At 42.3% G+C, this 19,573-nt stretch overlaps 1 protein-coding gene across 5 annotated transcripts in view; it reads right to left on the bottom strand.

Moving 5' to 3' along the window:
- The window catches only part of LOC136572916 (centromere-associated protein E-like), a 78,622-nt gene that overhangs the window by 18,712 nt on the left and 40,337 nt on the right, over positions 1–19,573 (bottom strand). For 3 of the 5 annotated variants that reach the window (XM_066573939.1, XM_066573936.1, XM_066573937.1), the window contains 15 exons: positions 18,042–18,188; positions 17,172–17,477; positions 16,456–16,719; positions 15,456–15,743; positions 14,153–14,653; positions 12,846–13,346; positions 9,808–9,990; positions 9,606–9,710; positions 9,257–9,508; positions 8,626–8,730; positions 8,243–8,515; positions 6,782–7,096; positions 5,192–5,356; positions 4,840–5,004; positions 4,514–4,729 (listed from right to left, as the gene is read on the bottom strand). In XM_066573939.1, the coding sequence (XP_066430036.1) occupies positions 4,514–4,729; positions 4,840–5,004; positions 5,192–5,356; positions 6,782–7,096; positions 8,243–8,515; positions 8,626–8,730; positions 9,257–9,508; positions 9,606–9,710; positions 9,808–9,990; positions 12,846–13,346; positions 14,153–14,653; positions 15,456–15,743; positions 16,456–16,719; positions 17,172–17,477; positions 18,042–18,188 (3,786 nt within the window). The remainder of the gene's footprint in view (positions 1–4,513; positions 4,730–4,839; positions 5,005–5,191; positions 5,357–6,781; positions 7,097–8,242; positions 8,516–8,625; positions 8,731–9,256; positions 9,509–9,605; positions 9,711–9,807; positions 9,991–12,845; positions 13,347–14,152; positions 14,654–15,455; positions 15,744–16,455; positions 16,720–17,171; positions 17,478–18,041; positions 18,189–19,573) is intronic. The other 2 variants (XM_066573935.1, XM_066573938.1) reach the window with 2 other exon arrangements.

Raw genomic sequence — 19,573 nt, 5'->3', positions numbered from 1 at the left:
ATAGACCTGTGTCTGGCGGACAAGCAGCTCATAACAATGGTGACGAGTGCGGAGGTGGGCACGGCCACGTGGTCTGATCACGCGCCAATAATAACATCATTAGCCTTGGGCAGACCTAGAAATCCCGCCAGGCTGTGGAGAAATAACGCTTACCTTATGAAAATTCCTGAATATAGAACCGAAATCTCTAATAACATAAAAGAATTTTTCGCTACTAACGATTCCCCAGATATAGACCCTGGCACTCTGTGGAACGCTCACAAAGCGTTTATAAGAGGGGTGCTTATCAAATTAGGTGCTAGATTTAAAAGGAAAAAATTAGAAAAAAACGACTCGCTGGTACGGGAAATTCAGCGACTAGAAGAAGAATTGCAAAAGAGCTCCCCCTCGGTTTCCCATGACGACCTATTTAAACTGAGACTGGAGCTACGCAAAACATTACACTGCGACTTTGACAGGGAAACCAGAAACCGGAAAGCTAATGTCTACTCCTCGCTGAATAAACCCTCCAGATGGATGGCCAAATTAATCAAAAAACAGTCAGTTAAAGCCTCGATCCCATTCCTGTGGGACTCGAAACGTAAAGAATTCAAAATAACACACCCAAAACAGATTGCAGACAAATTTTGCTCCTACTACAGAGACCTATACAACCTGAAGGACGACTTGTCCACGACTCAACCGAACAAAACAGTGATAGGAAATTTCTTAAATAATTTAAATCTCCCTAGCATTTCCAACGCACAAGCGAAAGAATTAGACAAAGAAATATCTGGTCTTGAAATCTCCGAGACAATTTTAAATATGAAAAACGGTAAAGCCCCCGGCCCTGACGGGTATTCTTCTGAGTACTATAAATTATTTTCGCCCCTTTTGTCCCCATATTTAGTTAAATACTTTAATTCCGCCATGAATAGAGGCTCCTTCCCAGATGAAGCCTTACAAGCTATCATTGTAGTCCTGCCCAAAGCGGGCAAGCCTCCCGACGATCCATCGAATTTCCGTCCAATATCGCTGTTAAATACGGACATAAAGATTTACTCCAAAACGCTGGCGAATCGGCTGCTTGGAGTCTTGCCCGGGATTATACATTCGGACCAGGTGGGATTTGTGAGGGGGAGGCAGGCCCCGGATGGCACCCGTAAAGTTCTGAACCTTCTACATTCTCTAAAAGCTTCCCGCACCCCGGCGGTCATGTTGGCCCTCGATGCTGAAAAAGCTTTTGACCGGGTCCACTGGGACTACGCTTTCCAGACGTTGGCTAGGTTTGGATTTGGGGGGGGGCTGCGGAGTGCCATCCGGGCCCTGTACTCCGTCCCGTCGGCGAGGATACTGGTGGATGGTACGCTGTCCGATTCGTTTAGAATATCCAATGGAACGAGACAGGGCTGCCCCCTATCCCCAATACTATATGTGTTAGCTATAGAACCTCTGGCTGAGGCCATTAGATCTTCTCCTGAGGTTGGAGGCATCCCACTAAATTTTCGACAATATAAGGTTGGGTTGTTTGCGGATGATGTCATTCTCACCCTGACGAATCCTCTCAACTCTCTGAGGGCAACCCAGCAAATTCTACAGGTATTTGGTAGTGTGACGTACTACAAACTCAACACAAACAAATCACTAGTCTTGGGGATTAACACCCCTGCAGAGTTAAAGAACGCGATAAAAAAGGAGTTTCCGTATGAATGGAGGGATACAGACCTACCGTACCTGGGCGTTTACTTAACGCCTAACGAAAAAGACTTAGAGAAAACAAATTTCCCCCCACTACTGGAGGACATACAGAGCGAATTAGACCGAATGACTCGTCTCAATCTGTCATGGTATGGCAGAATCATGTCATACAAAATGAAAATCTTACCTAAGATCCTATATGTTTTTAGAGTTCTGCCAATTCCCCTTTCTAAAACTACACTAAGTAAACTCCAAAGGCAGGTGTCCCTCTTTGTGTGGGGCGGCAAGAGATCCCGTCTGACCCTATCCATCCTGGCTATGCGCAGACTTAAAGGCGGAGCGGATCTACCTGACATAGAAAAGTATTACAAAGCTTCTCTTCTGAACCAGGCGAGATATTTGATCCAGAAAGATGAGGCGGTGTGCTGGGCAAATATGGAGAGAGGCTTCGCTAGATTCTCCACGGGCGGTAATTTACTATTAGCATCATCACTCGAAATAATGTTAAATGTGGAAGATACGAAAGCGAACATAAAAATAATATCTGACCCTCTGGCCCCTGCCACACTAGCAGCTCTTGCAGCCTGGGGAGATTTTACAAAAAAAGCCGCTCAACATGACAGGCTGGTGGCTCCTGAAATCCCCCTGGAAGTCTTGTCAGCCTTCATCCCCGACCTGGATGTGAGAGGGTGGGTAGAGAAGGGTCTACGGTCAGTGTCAGACCTAGAATTAGGGGGAGTTTTAAAAAAGTTTAATGAGCTCCGTTTTCGATATAACCTGATCCCTCAGGATATATACAAATTCTCTAGAGTCAATTACTTTTTGTCTAGGTCTAAATTACATACGACTAAGATCCCACTCTCTGCGGCAAATATAATCACCTCCCCACCTAATCTTAAGAAATCAGAAACCAGATATTTTTATGACATGTTGACGGGCAATGTCACCCTCTCCAAAAAAATCCATATGTTGAACTGGGAGAGAGAGTTGGAGACGGTTATTTCCTTAGAATCCTGGAAGAACGCCTTTGGTCTTTCGGGGAAATCAACCAAAGGACTGGGTATCTTAGAAGTTCAAACGAAGATCTTCACTAGATGGTACTATTCTCCTGCCTTGCTGCATAGCAGATTTGGGAGGGGCGATGGTTTGTGCTGGAGAAATTGCGGTCAGAGAGGTTCCCTCTCGCACATTTTTTACGTCTGCCCCAAACTAGACTCCTATTGGAAGAGTGTGCTTGATTATGTAGAGGGTATGCTGGGCACCCGGGTTCCAAGGGGAGCAAAACATGCTATACTACTGGTGGGCTTAGAAAATCTCCATCCGCCAGCTAGACACCTAACCTGCCATGCCTTGATGACGGCAAAAGCTCTCATAGCGCAACATTGGAGAGGCCCGGATTCCCCACACTTCAACGAATTTAAAAATAAGATGGCGGAGCAGAAGCTATTTGAAAGATGGTTGGCGTTCAGGGAAAATACGCTAGCGAAGCATGAGGAGATGTGGAGTTGCTGGAGGGAGTCACCATAACTGTTTTACCAAGTGTTTTTATCAGAGTCTAGTCTGTTTATTGGTTTTCTTTTCACCCATAGTTAATGTTCTTTCCCCCTCCCCTCTTTGAATTACAAAGCTGATTTGCACAGAGGCAATGGGGAAGCGGTAATTTTCGCCTCAAGTTCTTTAAAAATACACATTACTCTACTGCTTGTATTAATATGTGTTGTGCATACTTCAGAACATGTTATGTTCTCCCATTGTAAACTGTATTTACATTTATATAATAAAAAAATTTAATGATTAAAAAAAAAAAATCCATCGTTCGGCCGTTTGCTTTTCGTTTGGTCAAAATGACGTCATTCAGTGATTTTACAGGACTTTTCAATGCAAACATCACACAACGATAATAAAACGACTGAAACGACTTTTTAATTAGGGAAAAAATGTCCGTCTTTAAAAGCAAAACCATTGCTCACTTTTATCATTATAATGAATTTCAAGCAATAATCTGTGTGTCTAAATGGGGCTTAAGCTAAAACTAGGAGCGGTGCCCACAGAAGGGGTGTAGCTAGTGGGAGGAGAGAACACTTTCTGCTTAGTGTCTGCCTGCCAGTAGCTATATCCAAGGTCTTCAGCTGTGTCTTTCAATGATACAGGCAAGAAAAAACTGGACGTCAACAATGTAGACCCTGAACTGAATATTTGAATTGCCTGTAAAAAGGAGTTGTTTTTTTTTACCTGGAAGCATTACCTTCACCACTTTGAACCTGCTAGATCTCTGCAGGGATGATTAGTACCTTCTGACACCTGGATTACATAACCTTTAGTATAGTATAATATATATATCATATATTTGGGGGGGTTGGCACGGCAATTGACTTAATCAATCACTTATCCAAACGATAGGTCTGATTAGTGGGAGTCTCACTGCCGAGACCCCCACTGATCCTGAGAATGGAGGTCCTGTGCTCCCCTTCTCCTTTCCGCAGGCTCACTGCACCCATTACAGTGATATGGAGATTGAATGGGGAGACAGTAGCGCATGTGCTGTACCACCCTTTCATTTTTCATGACACTTCGGGAGATGGCAGAGTACAAAGTGCTTGGCCATCTACGCCAGCCCCATTGAAATGAGTGGCGTACAAGAGTGGTTGTTATTCCATTGAAGATCCACATCACCGAGGGTGGGTGCAATGAGCCAACAGTGACCAGAAGAGATGCATTTCCCATCTTGGTGGAGGCCTCAGCAGTGAGACTCCCACCGATCAAACTTATCACCTACCCTACGAGTAGGTGATAATTCTGGTGCAACCCCTTTATGTCACCCAGACCAGAATTATACCTTAAACTTATGCAGCAGATTTTCGATTTGAGAATTTAGCTTGGTATGTTCAGTTTCCAGATTTCCAAAAGTCTTGGAGAGTGTTGATGAAAGACCTTCTTTTATCGCACTCATCGATTGTTTTTGAGCTTCAGTTTCTCTTTTGAGATCCCTAGAGAGGTTTTTCAGCAAACTGTGATGATTTGTATAAATGGTGGAAACATTTTCCACAAGATCCTATAAAAAGAAAAAAAAAAAAAAAAGAAGGACATTTCTTAGAGATTGTCATATTTCATTTAGCCAGCCAATAGGAAATCCTGTTCTACAACTGTAAACATCAATATTACCTTCCATTCTTGATTCTTTCTTTCTAAAGATTCAGTACATACTGCTAGTTGATCTACTTCTTCAGAAGTTTCATTCCGTGTTGAGCGCAAAAGAGTAACCAAACTTTCCAGAAAAGAGATCTTTTCCTCCAGTTTCCAGTTCTTCACCATTTCATCTGACACTTTCTGGAATAAATGCACCAACATCCATGTTCAGCACAAGAGAGGCAATCTATTCCCCTCACAGAAACAAATCCCAGTAGTTTAGGAATTTGTATTCTGAAAACCTAGGTTTATATGCAAGCACAAATGCAAGAGATACATAGAAGTTAAATATCACATGGTGGCCGATCTGCATGGCTAACAGACTTACCACCACCCATTGTTCGTTCTCCTCTTCCACAGAAGCCTTCTCCTTTAACAGTTCCGTTACTTCATTAACTTTCTCAGCTAGTTGGGCGTTTCTCTCATTACACTCCTCTTTCACAGTCTCAAGTTTTGTCTGAGAAGTGATCAGTTCGTCTTGTAGCTGAGCAACCTAGTAAAACAACCAGACAACTCAGGGCATTTACTACAACTGCTAAGTATTAAGTAGTAGTCTCATCTCAGGAACCCCAATCCAATGCGCTTCCAATGTGAAAATAAAGCACTCACCCATTAAATGCAAGTTTCAAAAAAAAAAAGCCTCCTTTTCTTGAAAAGCTGTAGTGTTCTTTCACGTTTTTTACCCCTTGTTGCTACGGGTACCAACCACCTCCACTGTGACCCAGAAATGGTTAGCACCCACACACCTTTAACTCCCCATGTGATGCTCCTTTACCTGGCTTGTAACATGTGTTTTCCTTTTATATTTGGGCACATTGGAATGGGGTTCTCAAGAGGCAGCAATTACATAACCAAATCCACTAGACCAGTGTTCCAATTCCAGTACTCAGGGACCACCAACAGGTCATGTTTCCAGGATTTCCTCAGTTTGCACAGGTGATGTAATTGCCGGTGCCTCAGGCATTGCCACAGATGTTCTTACCATAAGAGATCCTAAAAACATGACCTGTTGGTGGTCCCTGAGGACTGGAGTTGGGGACATATGAGGAGCGCTGGTTTGCTTCCACCAGGAGGCAGTGCAGGAGGAGTTTGACTCCACTTTACAGTCAGTTTCTAAGTGTGACTAGCACAATTTTCAAAATTTATGTATATCAAGACAAAATGATCCAAAAAACCCTGCACAAACCTAGAGGGATATTCCTGTTGCACAAAACTGCTCTCAAATGAATGCTAAACCATTAAAGTTTGCAATGTGCTTCTGTTCTGGATTTTGTGTCGGTAGATCTATAAACCCTCACCTTCTCCCGGCTCTCCAGAAGTGTTTATTCCCAGGTTACCTTGGATACGACCTGTAAGTATTCGAGAGCTACAGGTCGAGGTTGCTCAGCAGGAATGACCGGGCTGACTTTCTCTGCAGCTCTCAAGATTGGATTTGCTGACCACTAAAGGGCAGCGCTTAGTGGGGGTATACATACACAAAGGGAGTACAGAGCTGGGAACTGTGAAAAATGTACTTTCAAGCTGCATATCGACAGGGATGTGGCGGCCACCTTGGAAAATAGCCGAAAAACCGCAGAGGACAGGCTAAGCTGGGAAAGGCTGCACAATTTATACCCATAACCAGTTGTACATAAACATGGCGCCAACACTATTCATATCTGGAATTTTTTAAACTTCGCTTCCCAACCAGAATACCCCTTTAAGTTATGTAAGCTGAACACTGAATTGTTGAAAAAGCTGAAAATCACTCTAAGATCTTGGGAAAATATAAAAGGTAATCCAAGTATTGCAATTTTTTCTCTGTTAGAGGCACTTTTCTAAGTCCGCGTGAGTCTTGGCAATCACCAGCCTGCCAGTGGGACTGCACAATCTATTTTCTCCCACACGGCACTACTATATAGATCTATGGTATACCTACCGCTTTCTCTTGGTCTTGCAGACTGGCATATATAGTTTGTTTCTCGCTTCGCACTCTCTCGAGCAGCTGCTGCATCTGCTCCTGTTCTTGGTGAAGGGACGCCACCTTCAGCTCACATTGTTGCAGCTGCTTTTGTAGAGCAACTTTCTCGTTCCCCAGTTGTTTAATGGAAGTGTCACTGAGGCGCATCTTCTCTTGCATTTGTTGGAGCTCGGTTTCTAGTTCATCTATTTGGCTAGTCTTCCTAGTTTGTTGGTCGGCTAAGAGGTTATGCTCATGCTTTAGCTGCTGAAATTCCTCCCTTAATTTCTCCGCCTGATTTAAAAAACAGGGAAAAGAAATGGGTTAGCGGTCAGGAAAAAAATGTAACTAAATTTTTACATTAAAGAACCACCAAAGGATAACACAGAAGAGTTAAAGGAGACTGCAACTCAAGTGCCACAACCAAGTTATATTAGCCACCGACGAGATCTTAATGCCTAGGTCCCCTACAGACCACAACCTCTGATAGGTTTCTATGACCTTACAGAAGTTGAGCACAACTGATGTGACTCTCGTGATAAGGTACATAACATTTGTTTAAAATTAGAGATGAGCGAACGTACTCGGATAGGCACTACTCGTCCGAGTAATGTGCCTTATCCGAGTACCGCTCTACTCGTGCTGAAAGATTCGGGGCGCTCCGCTGCTGACAGGTGAGTTGCGGCGGGGAGCAGGGCAGAGCGGGCGGGAGAGAAGGAGAGAAAGATCTCCCCTCCGTTCCTCCCCGCTCTCCCCTGCAGCTCCCCGCTCCGCAGCGCGTCCCGAATCTTTCAGCACGAGCGGGGAGGTACTTGGATAAGGCACATTACTCGGACGAGTAGTGCCTATCCGAGTACGTTCGCTCATCTCTATTTAAAATACAACAAATTTACCCTTAAAAAAAAAACAAAAAAAAACATAAGAGACAAAAGTCATATAAAAGTTCTGAATCCTAGTAAAGTCAAGCTGCTGCATCTTGGGTGTTTGCAGAATACTCAGCGATAAATATGGCAAATTTCACAGATTCAAACTATTGGAAGCCAATTGGTACAACTAAGTGCCCTACTAACAAAAACAGGAATTAGTAGAAAAAGATGCTTGTAAAACTTTTATGGCTTACAAGTGAAACAGAGGATTCATCTATTGGGAAACCCAACTGTTCAACAGCATTAAGAGGTCTATAACCAATGCAACTTTGGGGTGGTCTTTTTTTTAATTCCAGAATCACACTGATTTTATAGTAACTGCCTGAGAAGAGCACCTCAAGGTTACAAGGCTGTGGCCATAGCATTGCTAAGTGTGAGGCAGTCCTCAGACGCCCTTTGCTCCATAGTGACCCCACATAAGGGAGATTGACAGAGTGCAGTACTCAGGGTAACGGTTTAAACCGGACAGTTACGGTAAAGGAAGTAGTTTTCTTCTGTCCACAATATAATGTACCTCTTCTTCCAGCTTCTTCTTGGAATGCACCAGGTCATCCCTTTCTTGTGCAATACTTTGCATTTTGTTGGTAAGTTCAAGTATTTTCTGAGACACTGCTTCTTTTTCCTTCTCCGCTTGTTTCAAGTCAGAGTCCTTGTTCTTTAAGTCCTCCATAACCTGTTCCATTTCAGAGACGAGACCTTGTTTAGACTGGTCAAAAATGTGTCTGTCTTCAACAGCTTTGTTCAGGATGTGACTCTTTTCTTGCAACTCTCTTTCTAGCTCGGAGGACTTTTTGAAGGAAAAAAAACAAACAAGAGTGAGCACATCCCTGGACAGTTCTCTATATTCCATACGGGGAATGATAGATCATAGAGTTATCAATATAGCTAAATGTATACCTTTTCTTCAAGCAAAGAAATTTCATTTGCCAGCTTTTCAACCCCCTGCTTCTGCTGATCAAGTTCTTCTTGAGTCCTTTTAAGCTCCTCTTCAGTTTCAGCAGACTAGTGTGCGATAAAAGTGGCATTACCAATAGACTAATGGAAACTTAAACAACTTCTTAAATCAAGTCAAAACCAATCTGATCCCTAAAGAGTATGTAGAGTTTTCCAGCCAATATTGTGTGAAGGTGTAAGTTGAACGTAACATCAAAAAGAAAGATCACAGGTGGCAATTCATCTCTCCCCTTGTACAGTCTCCAGAGACTACAGGAACATGACGTCATGTTATCACCACCCATGTGATGGATCATAGAACAATCACATTTAGGGATGGTTTTTTCCTTCTACTAAAAGAGCAAGAAGATGACCAGTTACACACTCATTCAGGACATTTCTCAACCCTGACATGTTTACTGGCAACTGGATGGAGTTTTGGTTTGTTTAGTTCTGATGATATGTAGAAAAAGGTTACTTTTTTTCTTAACCAAACATGATGGACTCCTGTCAAGTACTTTTACATGAATCTGTAAAAGAATATAGATCTATGACCTGTAGCTATAAAACCTTTACCAAGTTCCTCCTGAGTTACCTGCTTCTGCAACTCTTCCCTCTCCTCTGACATAGACTTCAGCTGTACAGTCAGGGCAAGGACTTTTTGTTCAGCTTCAGTCCGCTCTTTTTCAGATTCTCCTATGGTCAGTTCTTTGTTCTTAATATCATTATGAAGATGTTCTAGTTCTAATACCAGTTTCTGCTTCATCTGCTCAAGAAGATCTCGCTCATTGTTGGATTCCTTCAAAACTGCAATAGTTTCCTGCAATTCGTGATTTAGTATAGACGACTGGTTGAAGGGAAAAGAAAAAAAAAATAAACATAAGATCTGTGGAATTTGGATGGTTCAAGATAAAATGCAACATTGATCGTCCAAAATAACATACTTTTTGTTCTAAAGATGCAATCTGACATGTTAACTCTTCTATGCTCAGTTTCTGCTGCTGAAGGTCATGTTGTGCCTCTCTAAGGTGATCTTGAGTTTCAATAGACTACAAAGAGGAAGAATTAAGAACATTCATTCAAAAACTGTTTATAATTCCATGCGGTAACTTCCAAAAGAAGAAAACCTAAGGATTTCCTAGTTACCATCTCTACGTTCTCTCTAAGGTCTTCCTTCATCTGGTCCCTTTCTGACACTAGGCTCTGAAGTGTAGTCTTCAGCTCATCGCTTTCACTTGTCATCTTGTCAATGTGTTGTTGTAGGCTGAAAAGCTTCTCCTCAAGGTTTAATTTCTCATGACACAAGGAGCAAAGCTCTGCTTCCATGTCCTGCAAGTTATCAAACACATCATTACACATGAGTTGGGTTTGCGTAGTCTCTTCATTCTCAAGTATCCTTTGACGATTCTCCTCCATGTTCTACAACAAAATAGTTATTTCAGTAACAAGCTATATACAGTGGGAATGTTGCCCGTCTTTATAACTCAGGAAGGGATTCCACCTTCAATTTAATTTGAAGATGAACTCTAGTTGGAATCCATGAGCTAGGACTCATGGTGGTTCAGAAAGCAAGAAGCGGTGATGCTAGTTTGGATTTTTTAAAAAAGCCAAAACTCAAAAAAGTGTTTTAGCAAATGACAGTGACCCATTTGTACATCTATAATAAATATGCCATACGGTCTGACAGTTTCCTTTCCCTCAAAGAAAGCGACAGCTTTAAACCTACATAGAAATGGCATGTGACATCAGATTCCTAAGTAACCATTTAAAAAACACATTACTTGGGGGTCTAGAGCACGAACTAATGAATCAATTATAGGAAGAATTTAAAATTTCTGTTTAACCCCTTAGTGACCAAGCCTGTTTGCGCCTTAATGACCAGGCCAAATTTTGGAAATCTGACATGTGTCACTTAACCTATCATAACTCTGTAAAGGTTTTGTATATCCAAGTGATTCTGACATTGTTTTTTCGCCACATATTGTACTTCATTTAGGTGGTGAAAATAGTCTGATAGAATTTGTGTATATTTATGAAAAGTGCCAATATTGGGAAAATTTTGAAAAAAAATATTTTTTTCACATTCAATTGTAATATATCAAATATGTGCAAACATGCTGTACAGATTTTTGCTAAGTTATATATTTCCATCGGTTTACTTTATTCTGAATGCACATTTGAAAAACGTGTGTTTTTTTTAACCATTTAGGAGACGTACAAATGTAACATTACTTTTCAGCATTTTGAGGAAAACTTTGTTTTCCTACACCAAGCCAAGATTGTAAAGGCTCATAGGTGTCAGAATGATAGATACCCCCACAAATGACCTGATTTTAAAAACTACACGCCCTTAATGTATTCACTGAGGAAGGGGGGGGGGGGGTCGGGAGTATTAACGCCACAGGTTTTTTTTCAGGAATTAATTCAATTTAGAGAGGAAAAAGTAAAATTTCATATTTTTGCAAATATGTCAATTTAAAAGACATTTTTTTTTTCTATAGGGCACATGAAAATGAGGATTTACACCCCAAAATGGATACTCTTGTTTGTCCTGTGTTCAGAAACATACCCATTATGGCCCTAATCTTATGTCGGGTGCCGAACATGAAAGGAGTAGTCTGTGTCTTTCAGAACAGAAATTTTGCTTGAAGACCTTTTAGGCTCCATAGCACACTTGCAGAGCTCTTGAGCGGCCAAAACCATAGAGAACCCCCACAAAATTACCCCATTTTGAAAACTAGACTCCTTAACGAATTTATCTTGGGGTGTACTGCGTATTTTGATCCCACAGTTTTTAAAGGAATCTAGGAAGGTTCACGGAGGAGGATCATGTCGGGGATCAAATACGGAGGCCTCCAGTAAAAAGTTTCATCTCCTCTCACCGATCGCATTGGTGAGGGGAGCTGAAATTTCAAATTTTTTTTTTTACTTTTAAGTGATTGCCGTTATCCATTGGATAACGGTGAACACGTGATCAGGAACCGCTTACCGCGGCCCCCCGTGAAATCTCCAGGCTCTTGGCTAAGCTTTCTAGCCAGGAGTAGGGAAAATTTAAATTACCCTGGCAATCCACGGATTTTGCGCATGAGTCTGCCATTTTGGTGAAGGGTGTGCGCGCAGAAGCTGGGGTAAGGTCCGCAGAAAAATCCAGGGGCCTTAGGTACGTCATTTCATCCTCCCTCGCGGATATGATCCATGAGGGGAGATGAAATGTAAGCTTTTTAAACTTTTTTTTCGCCTGGCTTTTTTTTTTTACACTTTTTTTTTTTACTTTAAATGATCACTGTTATTCATTGGATAACAGTGATCATGTCCCTGGTGACATCCCTCTGCTCCTGGTTACACATGGTAGCCAGGAGCAGAGGGATTTTAAATTTCCTGGGGTGCAAGCCCCTCTGTGCACGCGCCCGATGAATGACATTGGGTGCGCATGCGCAGAAGGGGAGTTCAGGTCCTGGAAGACTGGGACATCGCGGAGGACCCGGGGTGAGTATTTTCACCTCCCCCCATGGAATTGATGAGGGAAGGTGAAACTTGCACTTTTAAAAACTTTTTTGTGATCGCCGCTATCCATTGGATAGCGGCGATCACGAGCCCGGGGACTGCTCACCGCGGTCCCCATTGACATCTCCTCGTTCCCGGCTACCTTCAGGAGTGGGGAGCCAGATTTTAAATTTGCCGAGGCTCCTGGGCTTCTGCGCATGCGCGTGACGTCATTCGTCTGGAGGACCAGATCAGCAGGGTACAGCGCGGAGGACGGGGGTGAGTAATCTCAGCTGCCCCCATGGATCTGATAAATGAGGGCAGCTGAATCTTTAATTTTTTAAAAACTTTTTTGCACTTTAATGCATTATCCATTGGATAGCGCCGATCGCATTGTCAGGAAGGACTCTCTGCAGCCCGGGATGACAGCTCCAGGCTGTCTGCTACCTGCAGGCACAGACAGCATGGAGCTGTCACATTCATAGCCCATGTGGCTTTAATCCCTGCAGGAAGCATGTTTTCACGTCGTCAGGGATTAAAGCCAACTTTGCTAGGACATAAAAACACTATGGGATGATCACTAAGGGGTTAAAAAACAAACAAAAAAAAACAAACAAAAAAAAAAAAACACACTTTCCATTTGTGATACGGCCAATCACATCCATTATACAATATTTGAACACACATACGCACACACTTACCTTAAGAGACGCCATTTCCAAGGTCAAGCTTTCCTTTGTGGCCTTGAGTTCATCTCGCTCTCCAGTAATCTCATCCATTTGCTGTTGCAGAGTAGTAAGAAGTTGCTCAGTTTCTCGTTTTTTATTTTGCAAGGACTCCAGCGTAGACTCAGCTTCCATCACAGTCTTCATCAGATTACTTATCTCCTCTTTCTGACTAATCTGTCCCTGTTCAAGTTCTTCATTCTTCTGAAGGAGTTCCTGATGTACGGTCGCATTCTGAAGCGCCTCTTCTTGTAAGTGGGAAAGTGTAGCCTTCAGCTCATCTCTTTCGCTTGTCATCATGTCAGTGTGTTGCTGTAGACTGAAGAGCTTCTCCTCAAGGTTTAATTTCTCATTCCGCAAGGAGAGGAGCTCTGCTTCCACGTCCTGACAGTTCTCATCTAACATGTGACTACACATGGGTTGGGCCTGCATAGAGTCTTCATTTTCAGGTATCCTTTGCTGATTCGTTTCCATATTCTTAAAATGCAAAAAATAAAATAAATTTGCAACACAAGCTATACCAGTGGGAATGTTGTCTGTCCTTATAGCTCGGGATGGGGTTTCACCTAAAACTTATCTTATGATAAAGCATTGGCATCCATGAGCTACGATTCACTTATTCACAAAGCAAGGAGTTCTGCTTATTTGGACATTTAAAGACATCAAACCCCGAAGAGGTGTTGTAGCAGATAGTGGTCCATTTCTATCCTAACACCCCCTTATTATCCCCATATTAACCCCCCCTCCCCCTCCTATCCACTTGGACACCATCTCCTTTCCCTCAGTAACGCCATTGAACTTGCATAGAAATCTGATGTCACATGCTATTCCTAAGCAACTATTTAAAAGTATAAAACAAAGTTAACCCTTTCCAATCCAATGTGTATCCTGGCACTATCTGCTGGCTAAAGCCAGTACTACATGAGGTGACACGCTGTCTAGGCTCTGACAGCAGAGAGGCTGGTAATATACAGTAAGAGAACCCCGACGGACGTCTTCCAACATCGGAGCTGCACAGCCTTAAATCATAATGTCTTTAGACGTCAGACAGTGGATTGGAAAGGGTTAAATACTTGAAGGTCTGAAGCATGCACTAATGAATAATTACCATAAAAACTTTTAATTTAAAAGTACATCTATTTGAGGTAAAGCCATTCATTTACACACTATTAATAAATAAACCTACAAGCCACATGTACACCTGCCTTTCTATTAGATTACCTCAAATTAAATTGTATAACTATCTACATGGGTTGCACGTGTAATTATACAAAGCCACTTACCTTAAGAGACACCATTTCCAAAGTTAAGCTTTCCTTTGTGGCCCTGAGTTCATCTCGCTCTCCAGTAATCTCATCCATTTGCTGTTGCAGAGTAGTAAGAAGTTGCTCAGTTTCTCGCTTTTCATTTTGCAAGGACTCCAGCGTAGACTCAGCTTCCATCACAGTCTTCATCAGATTACTTATCTCCTCTTTCTGACTAATCTGTCCCTGTTCAAGTTCTTCCGTCTTCTGAAGGAGTTCCTGATGTACATTCGCATTCTGAAGCGCCTCTTCTTGTAAGCGGGAAAGTGTAGCCTTCATCTCATCTCTTTCGCTTGTCATCATGTCAGTGTGTTGCTGTAGACTGAAGAGCTTCTCCTCAAGGTTTAATTTCTCATTCCGCAAGGAGAGGAGCTCTGCTTCCACGTCCTGAAAGTTGCCGTGTAACATATGACTACACATGGGTTGGGCCTGCATAGAGTCTTCATTTTCAGGTATCCTTTGCCGATTCGTTTGCATATTCTTAAAAATTGCAAAAAAAATAAAATAAATTTGCAACACAAGCTATACCAGTGTCCGTACTTTTAGCTCGAGGTGGGGTTCCACCTAAAATTTATCTTATGATAAAGCATTGGCATCCATGAGCTACGATTCACTTATTCACAAAGCAAGGAGTTCTGCTTATTTGGACATTTAAAGACATCAAACCCTGAAGAGGTGTTTTAGCAGATACAGTGGTCCATTTCTATCCTAACATACCCCTTATTATCCCCATATTAACCCCCCCCCCCTCCTATCCACTTGGACACCATCTCCTTTCCTTCAGTAACGCCATTGAACTTGCATAGAAATCTGAGGTCACATGCTATTCCTAAGCAACTATTTAAAAGTATAAAACAAAGTTAACCCTTTCCAATCCAATGTGTATCCTGGCACTATCTGCTGGCTAAAGCCAGTACTGCATGAGGTGACACGCTGTCCAGGCTCTGACAGCAGAGAGGCTGGTAATATACAGTAAGAGAACCCCGACGGACGTCTTCCAACATCGGAGCTGCACAGCCTTAAATCATAATGTCTTTAGACGTCAGACAGTGGATTGGAAAGGGTTAAATACTTGAAGGTCTGAAGCATGCACTAATGAATAATTACCATAGAAACTTTTAATTTAAAAGTACATCTATTTGAGGTAAAGCCATTCATTTACACACTATTAATAAATGAAACTACAAGCCACATGTACACCTGCCTTTCTATTAGATTACCTCAAATTAAATTGTATAACCATCTACATGGGTTGCACGTGTAATTATACAAAGCCACTTACCGTAAGAGACGCCATATCCAAAATTAAGCTTTCCTTTGTGGCCCTGAGTTCATCTCGCTCTCCAGTAATCTCATTCATTTGCTGCTGCAGAGTAGTAAGAAGTTGCTCAGTTTCTCGTTTTTCATTTTGCAAGGACTCCAGCGTAGACTCAGCTTCCATCACAGTCTTCATCAGATTACTTATCTCCTCTTTCTGACTAATCTGTCCCTGTTCAAGTTCTTCCGTCTTCTGAAGGAGCTCCTCATGTACATTCGCATTCTGAAGCCCCTCTTCTTGTAAGCGGGAAAGCTGTATGAATGACAGTTGTGTGAATGGCGAATATGACAGCAACTTTTATTGCAGATTTAAAACTGCATCTTACAGCAAAGGTCTCTGGATGAAGCCATTATGAAGATATTCTCACATCTTTATGATGATGACAGGTATTTATGGCATATTCATATTATAAATGATAAACGGACAGATCGCAGAAGTGAAACGGTACTCAGAAAGAAAAGGTCCCATGACCAGCGGTGCATGCAAGAATAGAGCTGGCTGGTGATGAGCACAGCTCAGTCCATTATGGTGTATGGGTGTTACGTAAACAGCTGAGCAAGTGTGAGCCCTTCTAATTCAACGTAAGGCTTCTATATCCATTTCCTAAGGTTATTAACCCATTCAATTTTATAGTTTTTGATTAAAAACCATGTCCAACATTACATGGAACGTTCCATAACACCCCTTAGAGTAGAGCCATGGGTGTAGCTCTCAGGAAACCTGCAGCCACACATTGCAACCGCTGCAGGGGAAATGTAGCATTACACGCTCGCAGTTCCTGCCCAAGCGGGAATCGCTCTTACAATGCAGTTCTCTGCTTTGGTCATGAAAGGGGCCCCAAATTCAGTCCCCCCTCCTTACAATGTCCATATGTCCCAAAAGAAACAGACAGAAGTGGTCTTCATTATACAATGCCTTCAGCTGTTAGCAAAGTATATGTAAAGCAACCTCAAAGATACTTTACCTTCTCAATATTCTTCTCCAGCTGTTCTTTGAGTTGGTCCCTTTCTGATTCAAGCAGCTGTTGTGCCGCCTTCAGATTTTTCAACTCTTCAGTGACAAGTTCCACTCCAAGTTGATTTATCTTCTTCTCATCATCTGCCTCACTGTTGTTCAAATTCATGCTCTCTAGTTCTAAATCATCATTTATGGTAAGGTTGGACTGTACAAGGTCCTTGCAAGAACATTTAATAGTTTTTTGCTCAAGGTAATTTTCAAAGTGGGAAGCCTACGTATTAAGAAAAAAAAAAGTTATAAATATACTTGAGGTTTTGAGCAAATATCTGCACAATAGGATTATGTGGACTTAAGACATTTCTCTATTGCTTCATACATATATAGAAGTCAAGCAAATTTGCAAGTAGATATCTTGAAAATAACACACTGAAAATAATTTTTTTTTTTTTAGAAAGAAGAGTAATAGAGATGAGCGAGTATACTCGCTAAGGCACATTACTCGGTTCCTCCCCGCTCTCCCCCCCCCCCCTAATCTTTAGAGACGAGCGGGGAGATACTCGGCTAAGGCACTACTCGCTCGAATAATGTGCCTTAGCGAGTATACTCGCTCATCTCTAAAGACTACTCATGAAGTGTATTTTAAAGTGTATTGGAACAATTGAGAAGGGGGGAGGGGGTGGAGGGAGTTGCTAAAGTACACATTTCCTGCTGAAATTCAAATACCTGGTCATTATTTTCTACCTGACTTCCTTGGTCTATTGCGGAGATGCTTTTTTGCTGTGCGTCTTTCAGATGATTCTGCTCTTGCAGGGTTTCCATTTGCTGTTGAAGATCAAGAAGTTGCCTTTGCGCTTCAAGTTTTTCATTTAGTAAGGACTCAAGGCTTGACTGCGTTTCCTTCATATCCTTCGTAAGGCCTTCAATTTGACAGCTTAAAAGGTTCTTTTCCTGCTCAAGTTTTTCTTTGTTTTGAGCAAGTTGTTCATACTCAGCGTTGGTCTCCAGGAACTTGTCTTGTAAGCTGAGAACCTACAAGAGTAGAGAGACCATTTTCTAAACAGTCAGTATATTGCATTCACTGAAAAAGCAGCACACTAAAACAAAAGATATAAAAAGCTACAAAATCTTATTGCAGCAACTAAGTAAAGCTGGTCATATGCAGTTTGCAAGCCCTCGTGGGTGGGGCCCTCTCTCCTTTTGTACCAGTCACTCACTTAGGGCCATTTTACACTGAACGACTATCATTCAGATTCTCGCTGGATGGTGGCAATCTGAACGATCGTTGTCCGTGTAAAGGTCTGGATGATCTGAACAAATGAATTATACCTGAATGATCCGAATGACAAGCAGTCATTTATCTAAGAACGACTTCCCGTTTACGGTGAATTGAAGCAGGACGAAAGAATCGCCGGCTCGCTCAGCCTCCATTCACTGAGCCCTGATCGATCGTGTGGAAGCACAGGAGCCATTATTGCTAGGATGCCTGTCAGGCGCTTCTGCGCCCCACAGTCATTTTGTGTAAAAGGGCCCTTAGCCATTGTTTTTTTTAATGTCCTTGAATCAATGGCATATAAAAAAAAAAAAAAGACTAACCTTTTCTTCAAGTGATGGTATAAAGTCAGTTGCTTCCTTTTCTTTAGAGCTAGTGATGGAATCTTCCATTCTGAGATTATTAACCAAAATGATCTGCTGTTGTAATTCCTCTTGACATCTCTGTAGCTCTTCCTGCATTCTGGAAGACTAAAATTGGGGAAAAAAAGGTGAATGAAAGCAAAAAATATTGCCAGGTGCAAGTACAACCTTAGTTTTACTTTTTGTAGGGAGACCGTTCTAATCATCCAATACATGTAGGCAGGTATGCAGTCAAACTAAGCATTCTGACGCAGCGCTGCAAAAAGAGAGACAGACTAACTGCTAATGTGGTGCCGTCTGACAACACCCCTGAAACGACTAGGGCTGTAGCAATTCAGTGCTTTACAGCTATGAAGGGGCACCGTTATGATACACAGCCTATGAAAGAAGGGAGGGAGAGGTGAGCTTGTGCATGTTCAAGAGAAAGATCAGCTAAAATCAGTGCACGAATGCCCCCGAAGCTAAACCTTGCATGTAGGAAAGCCTGCAAAGCATGTATTAGGCTAAAATGCATGACACAGACACAGACACTTTTCCCCTGCAGGGACTTCACATGGTATGTACTGATTTTTTTCATGCACAAAACAAGATTTTGCTACTTGCTATAAAAATCACATTCATTGTGAGGCACTGCTTAGACCGTGGGTATAGCTACTGCTAATAGGAGGCGGACAATAATAAATGTTTTAGCTCGTCCTACAAGCTATACTCATCCTGCAGGCACCAAGCTAATCAGCTTGCATGCAAGCAGTAGGAACAGCCAAGTAGGATATGAGAGAAAACAAAGTAAATAATATATGTTAAAAACATTTAATACCGCAAGCACAGCCAGAACCATGTGAACTCCAGAAAGAATCCCAACAGGGAGAATAAAAATCATGAAAACTTCAGCATCAAAGTGTGCGGGTGCGGTGTACCCCAATGAACATGATCAGAAATAGTTTTATGGCGAGTACCAAAAATTTTTTTTTTTGCGCCCGTTGCACTGGGGGGACACTACTTAGACCAGGGGACAGTCCATACTTTCTGCTGGGGAAAGGTATATAGTAACCATGCGGTGAGTTGTTGGCCGCATGCAATACTCTTCAAACGAGAGAAGCATCTGCAGATGCATAAGTGTGCACCCGATAGATTTTGGAGAAGTTGTGTAGAGGACCAAATGGCGGCCTCACACTTGAAGCGCAGGAGCACTGTGGCAAGTCGCCCAAACAGTAGCCACTGCAAGTCAAATGAGCAGTAATCCGGAAGGAAGGCTACTGGCCCTTCTAACAGTAAGCCTCTGCTACTGCTGATCTGATTCAGCAAGAAATAACGGCATTGGAAGCCTTCAGGCCATGCTGCGGACCATCAGGGATCACAAACATTCAGATTGTCTGAAGGAAAACGTCCAGGAGAGGCATGTTTTCAAGGCTCGAACCAAATCCAATTTGTGGATAGTGCATGGACTTGAATGGGGGGTTAAGAGCCATAATGAGTGCGATGTCTTTGGTAAT

Source organism: Eleutherodactylus coqui, chromosome 7 (genome assembly GCF_035609145.1).
Source record: "Eleutherodactylus coqui strain aEleCoq1 chromosome 7, aEleCoq1.hap1, whole genome shotgun sequence".
NCBI lineage: Eukaryota > Metazoa > Chordata > Amphibia > Anura > Eleutherodactylidae > Eleutherodactylus > Eleutherodactylus coqui.
This window is presented reverse-complemented; position numbering and strand designations above follow the sequence as displayed.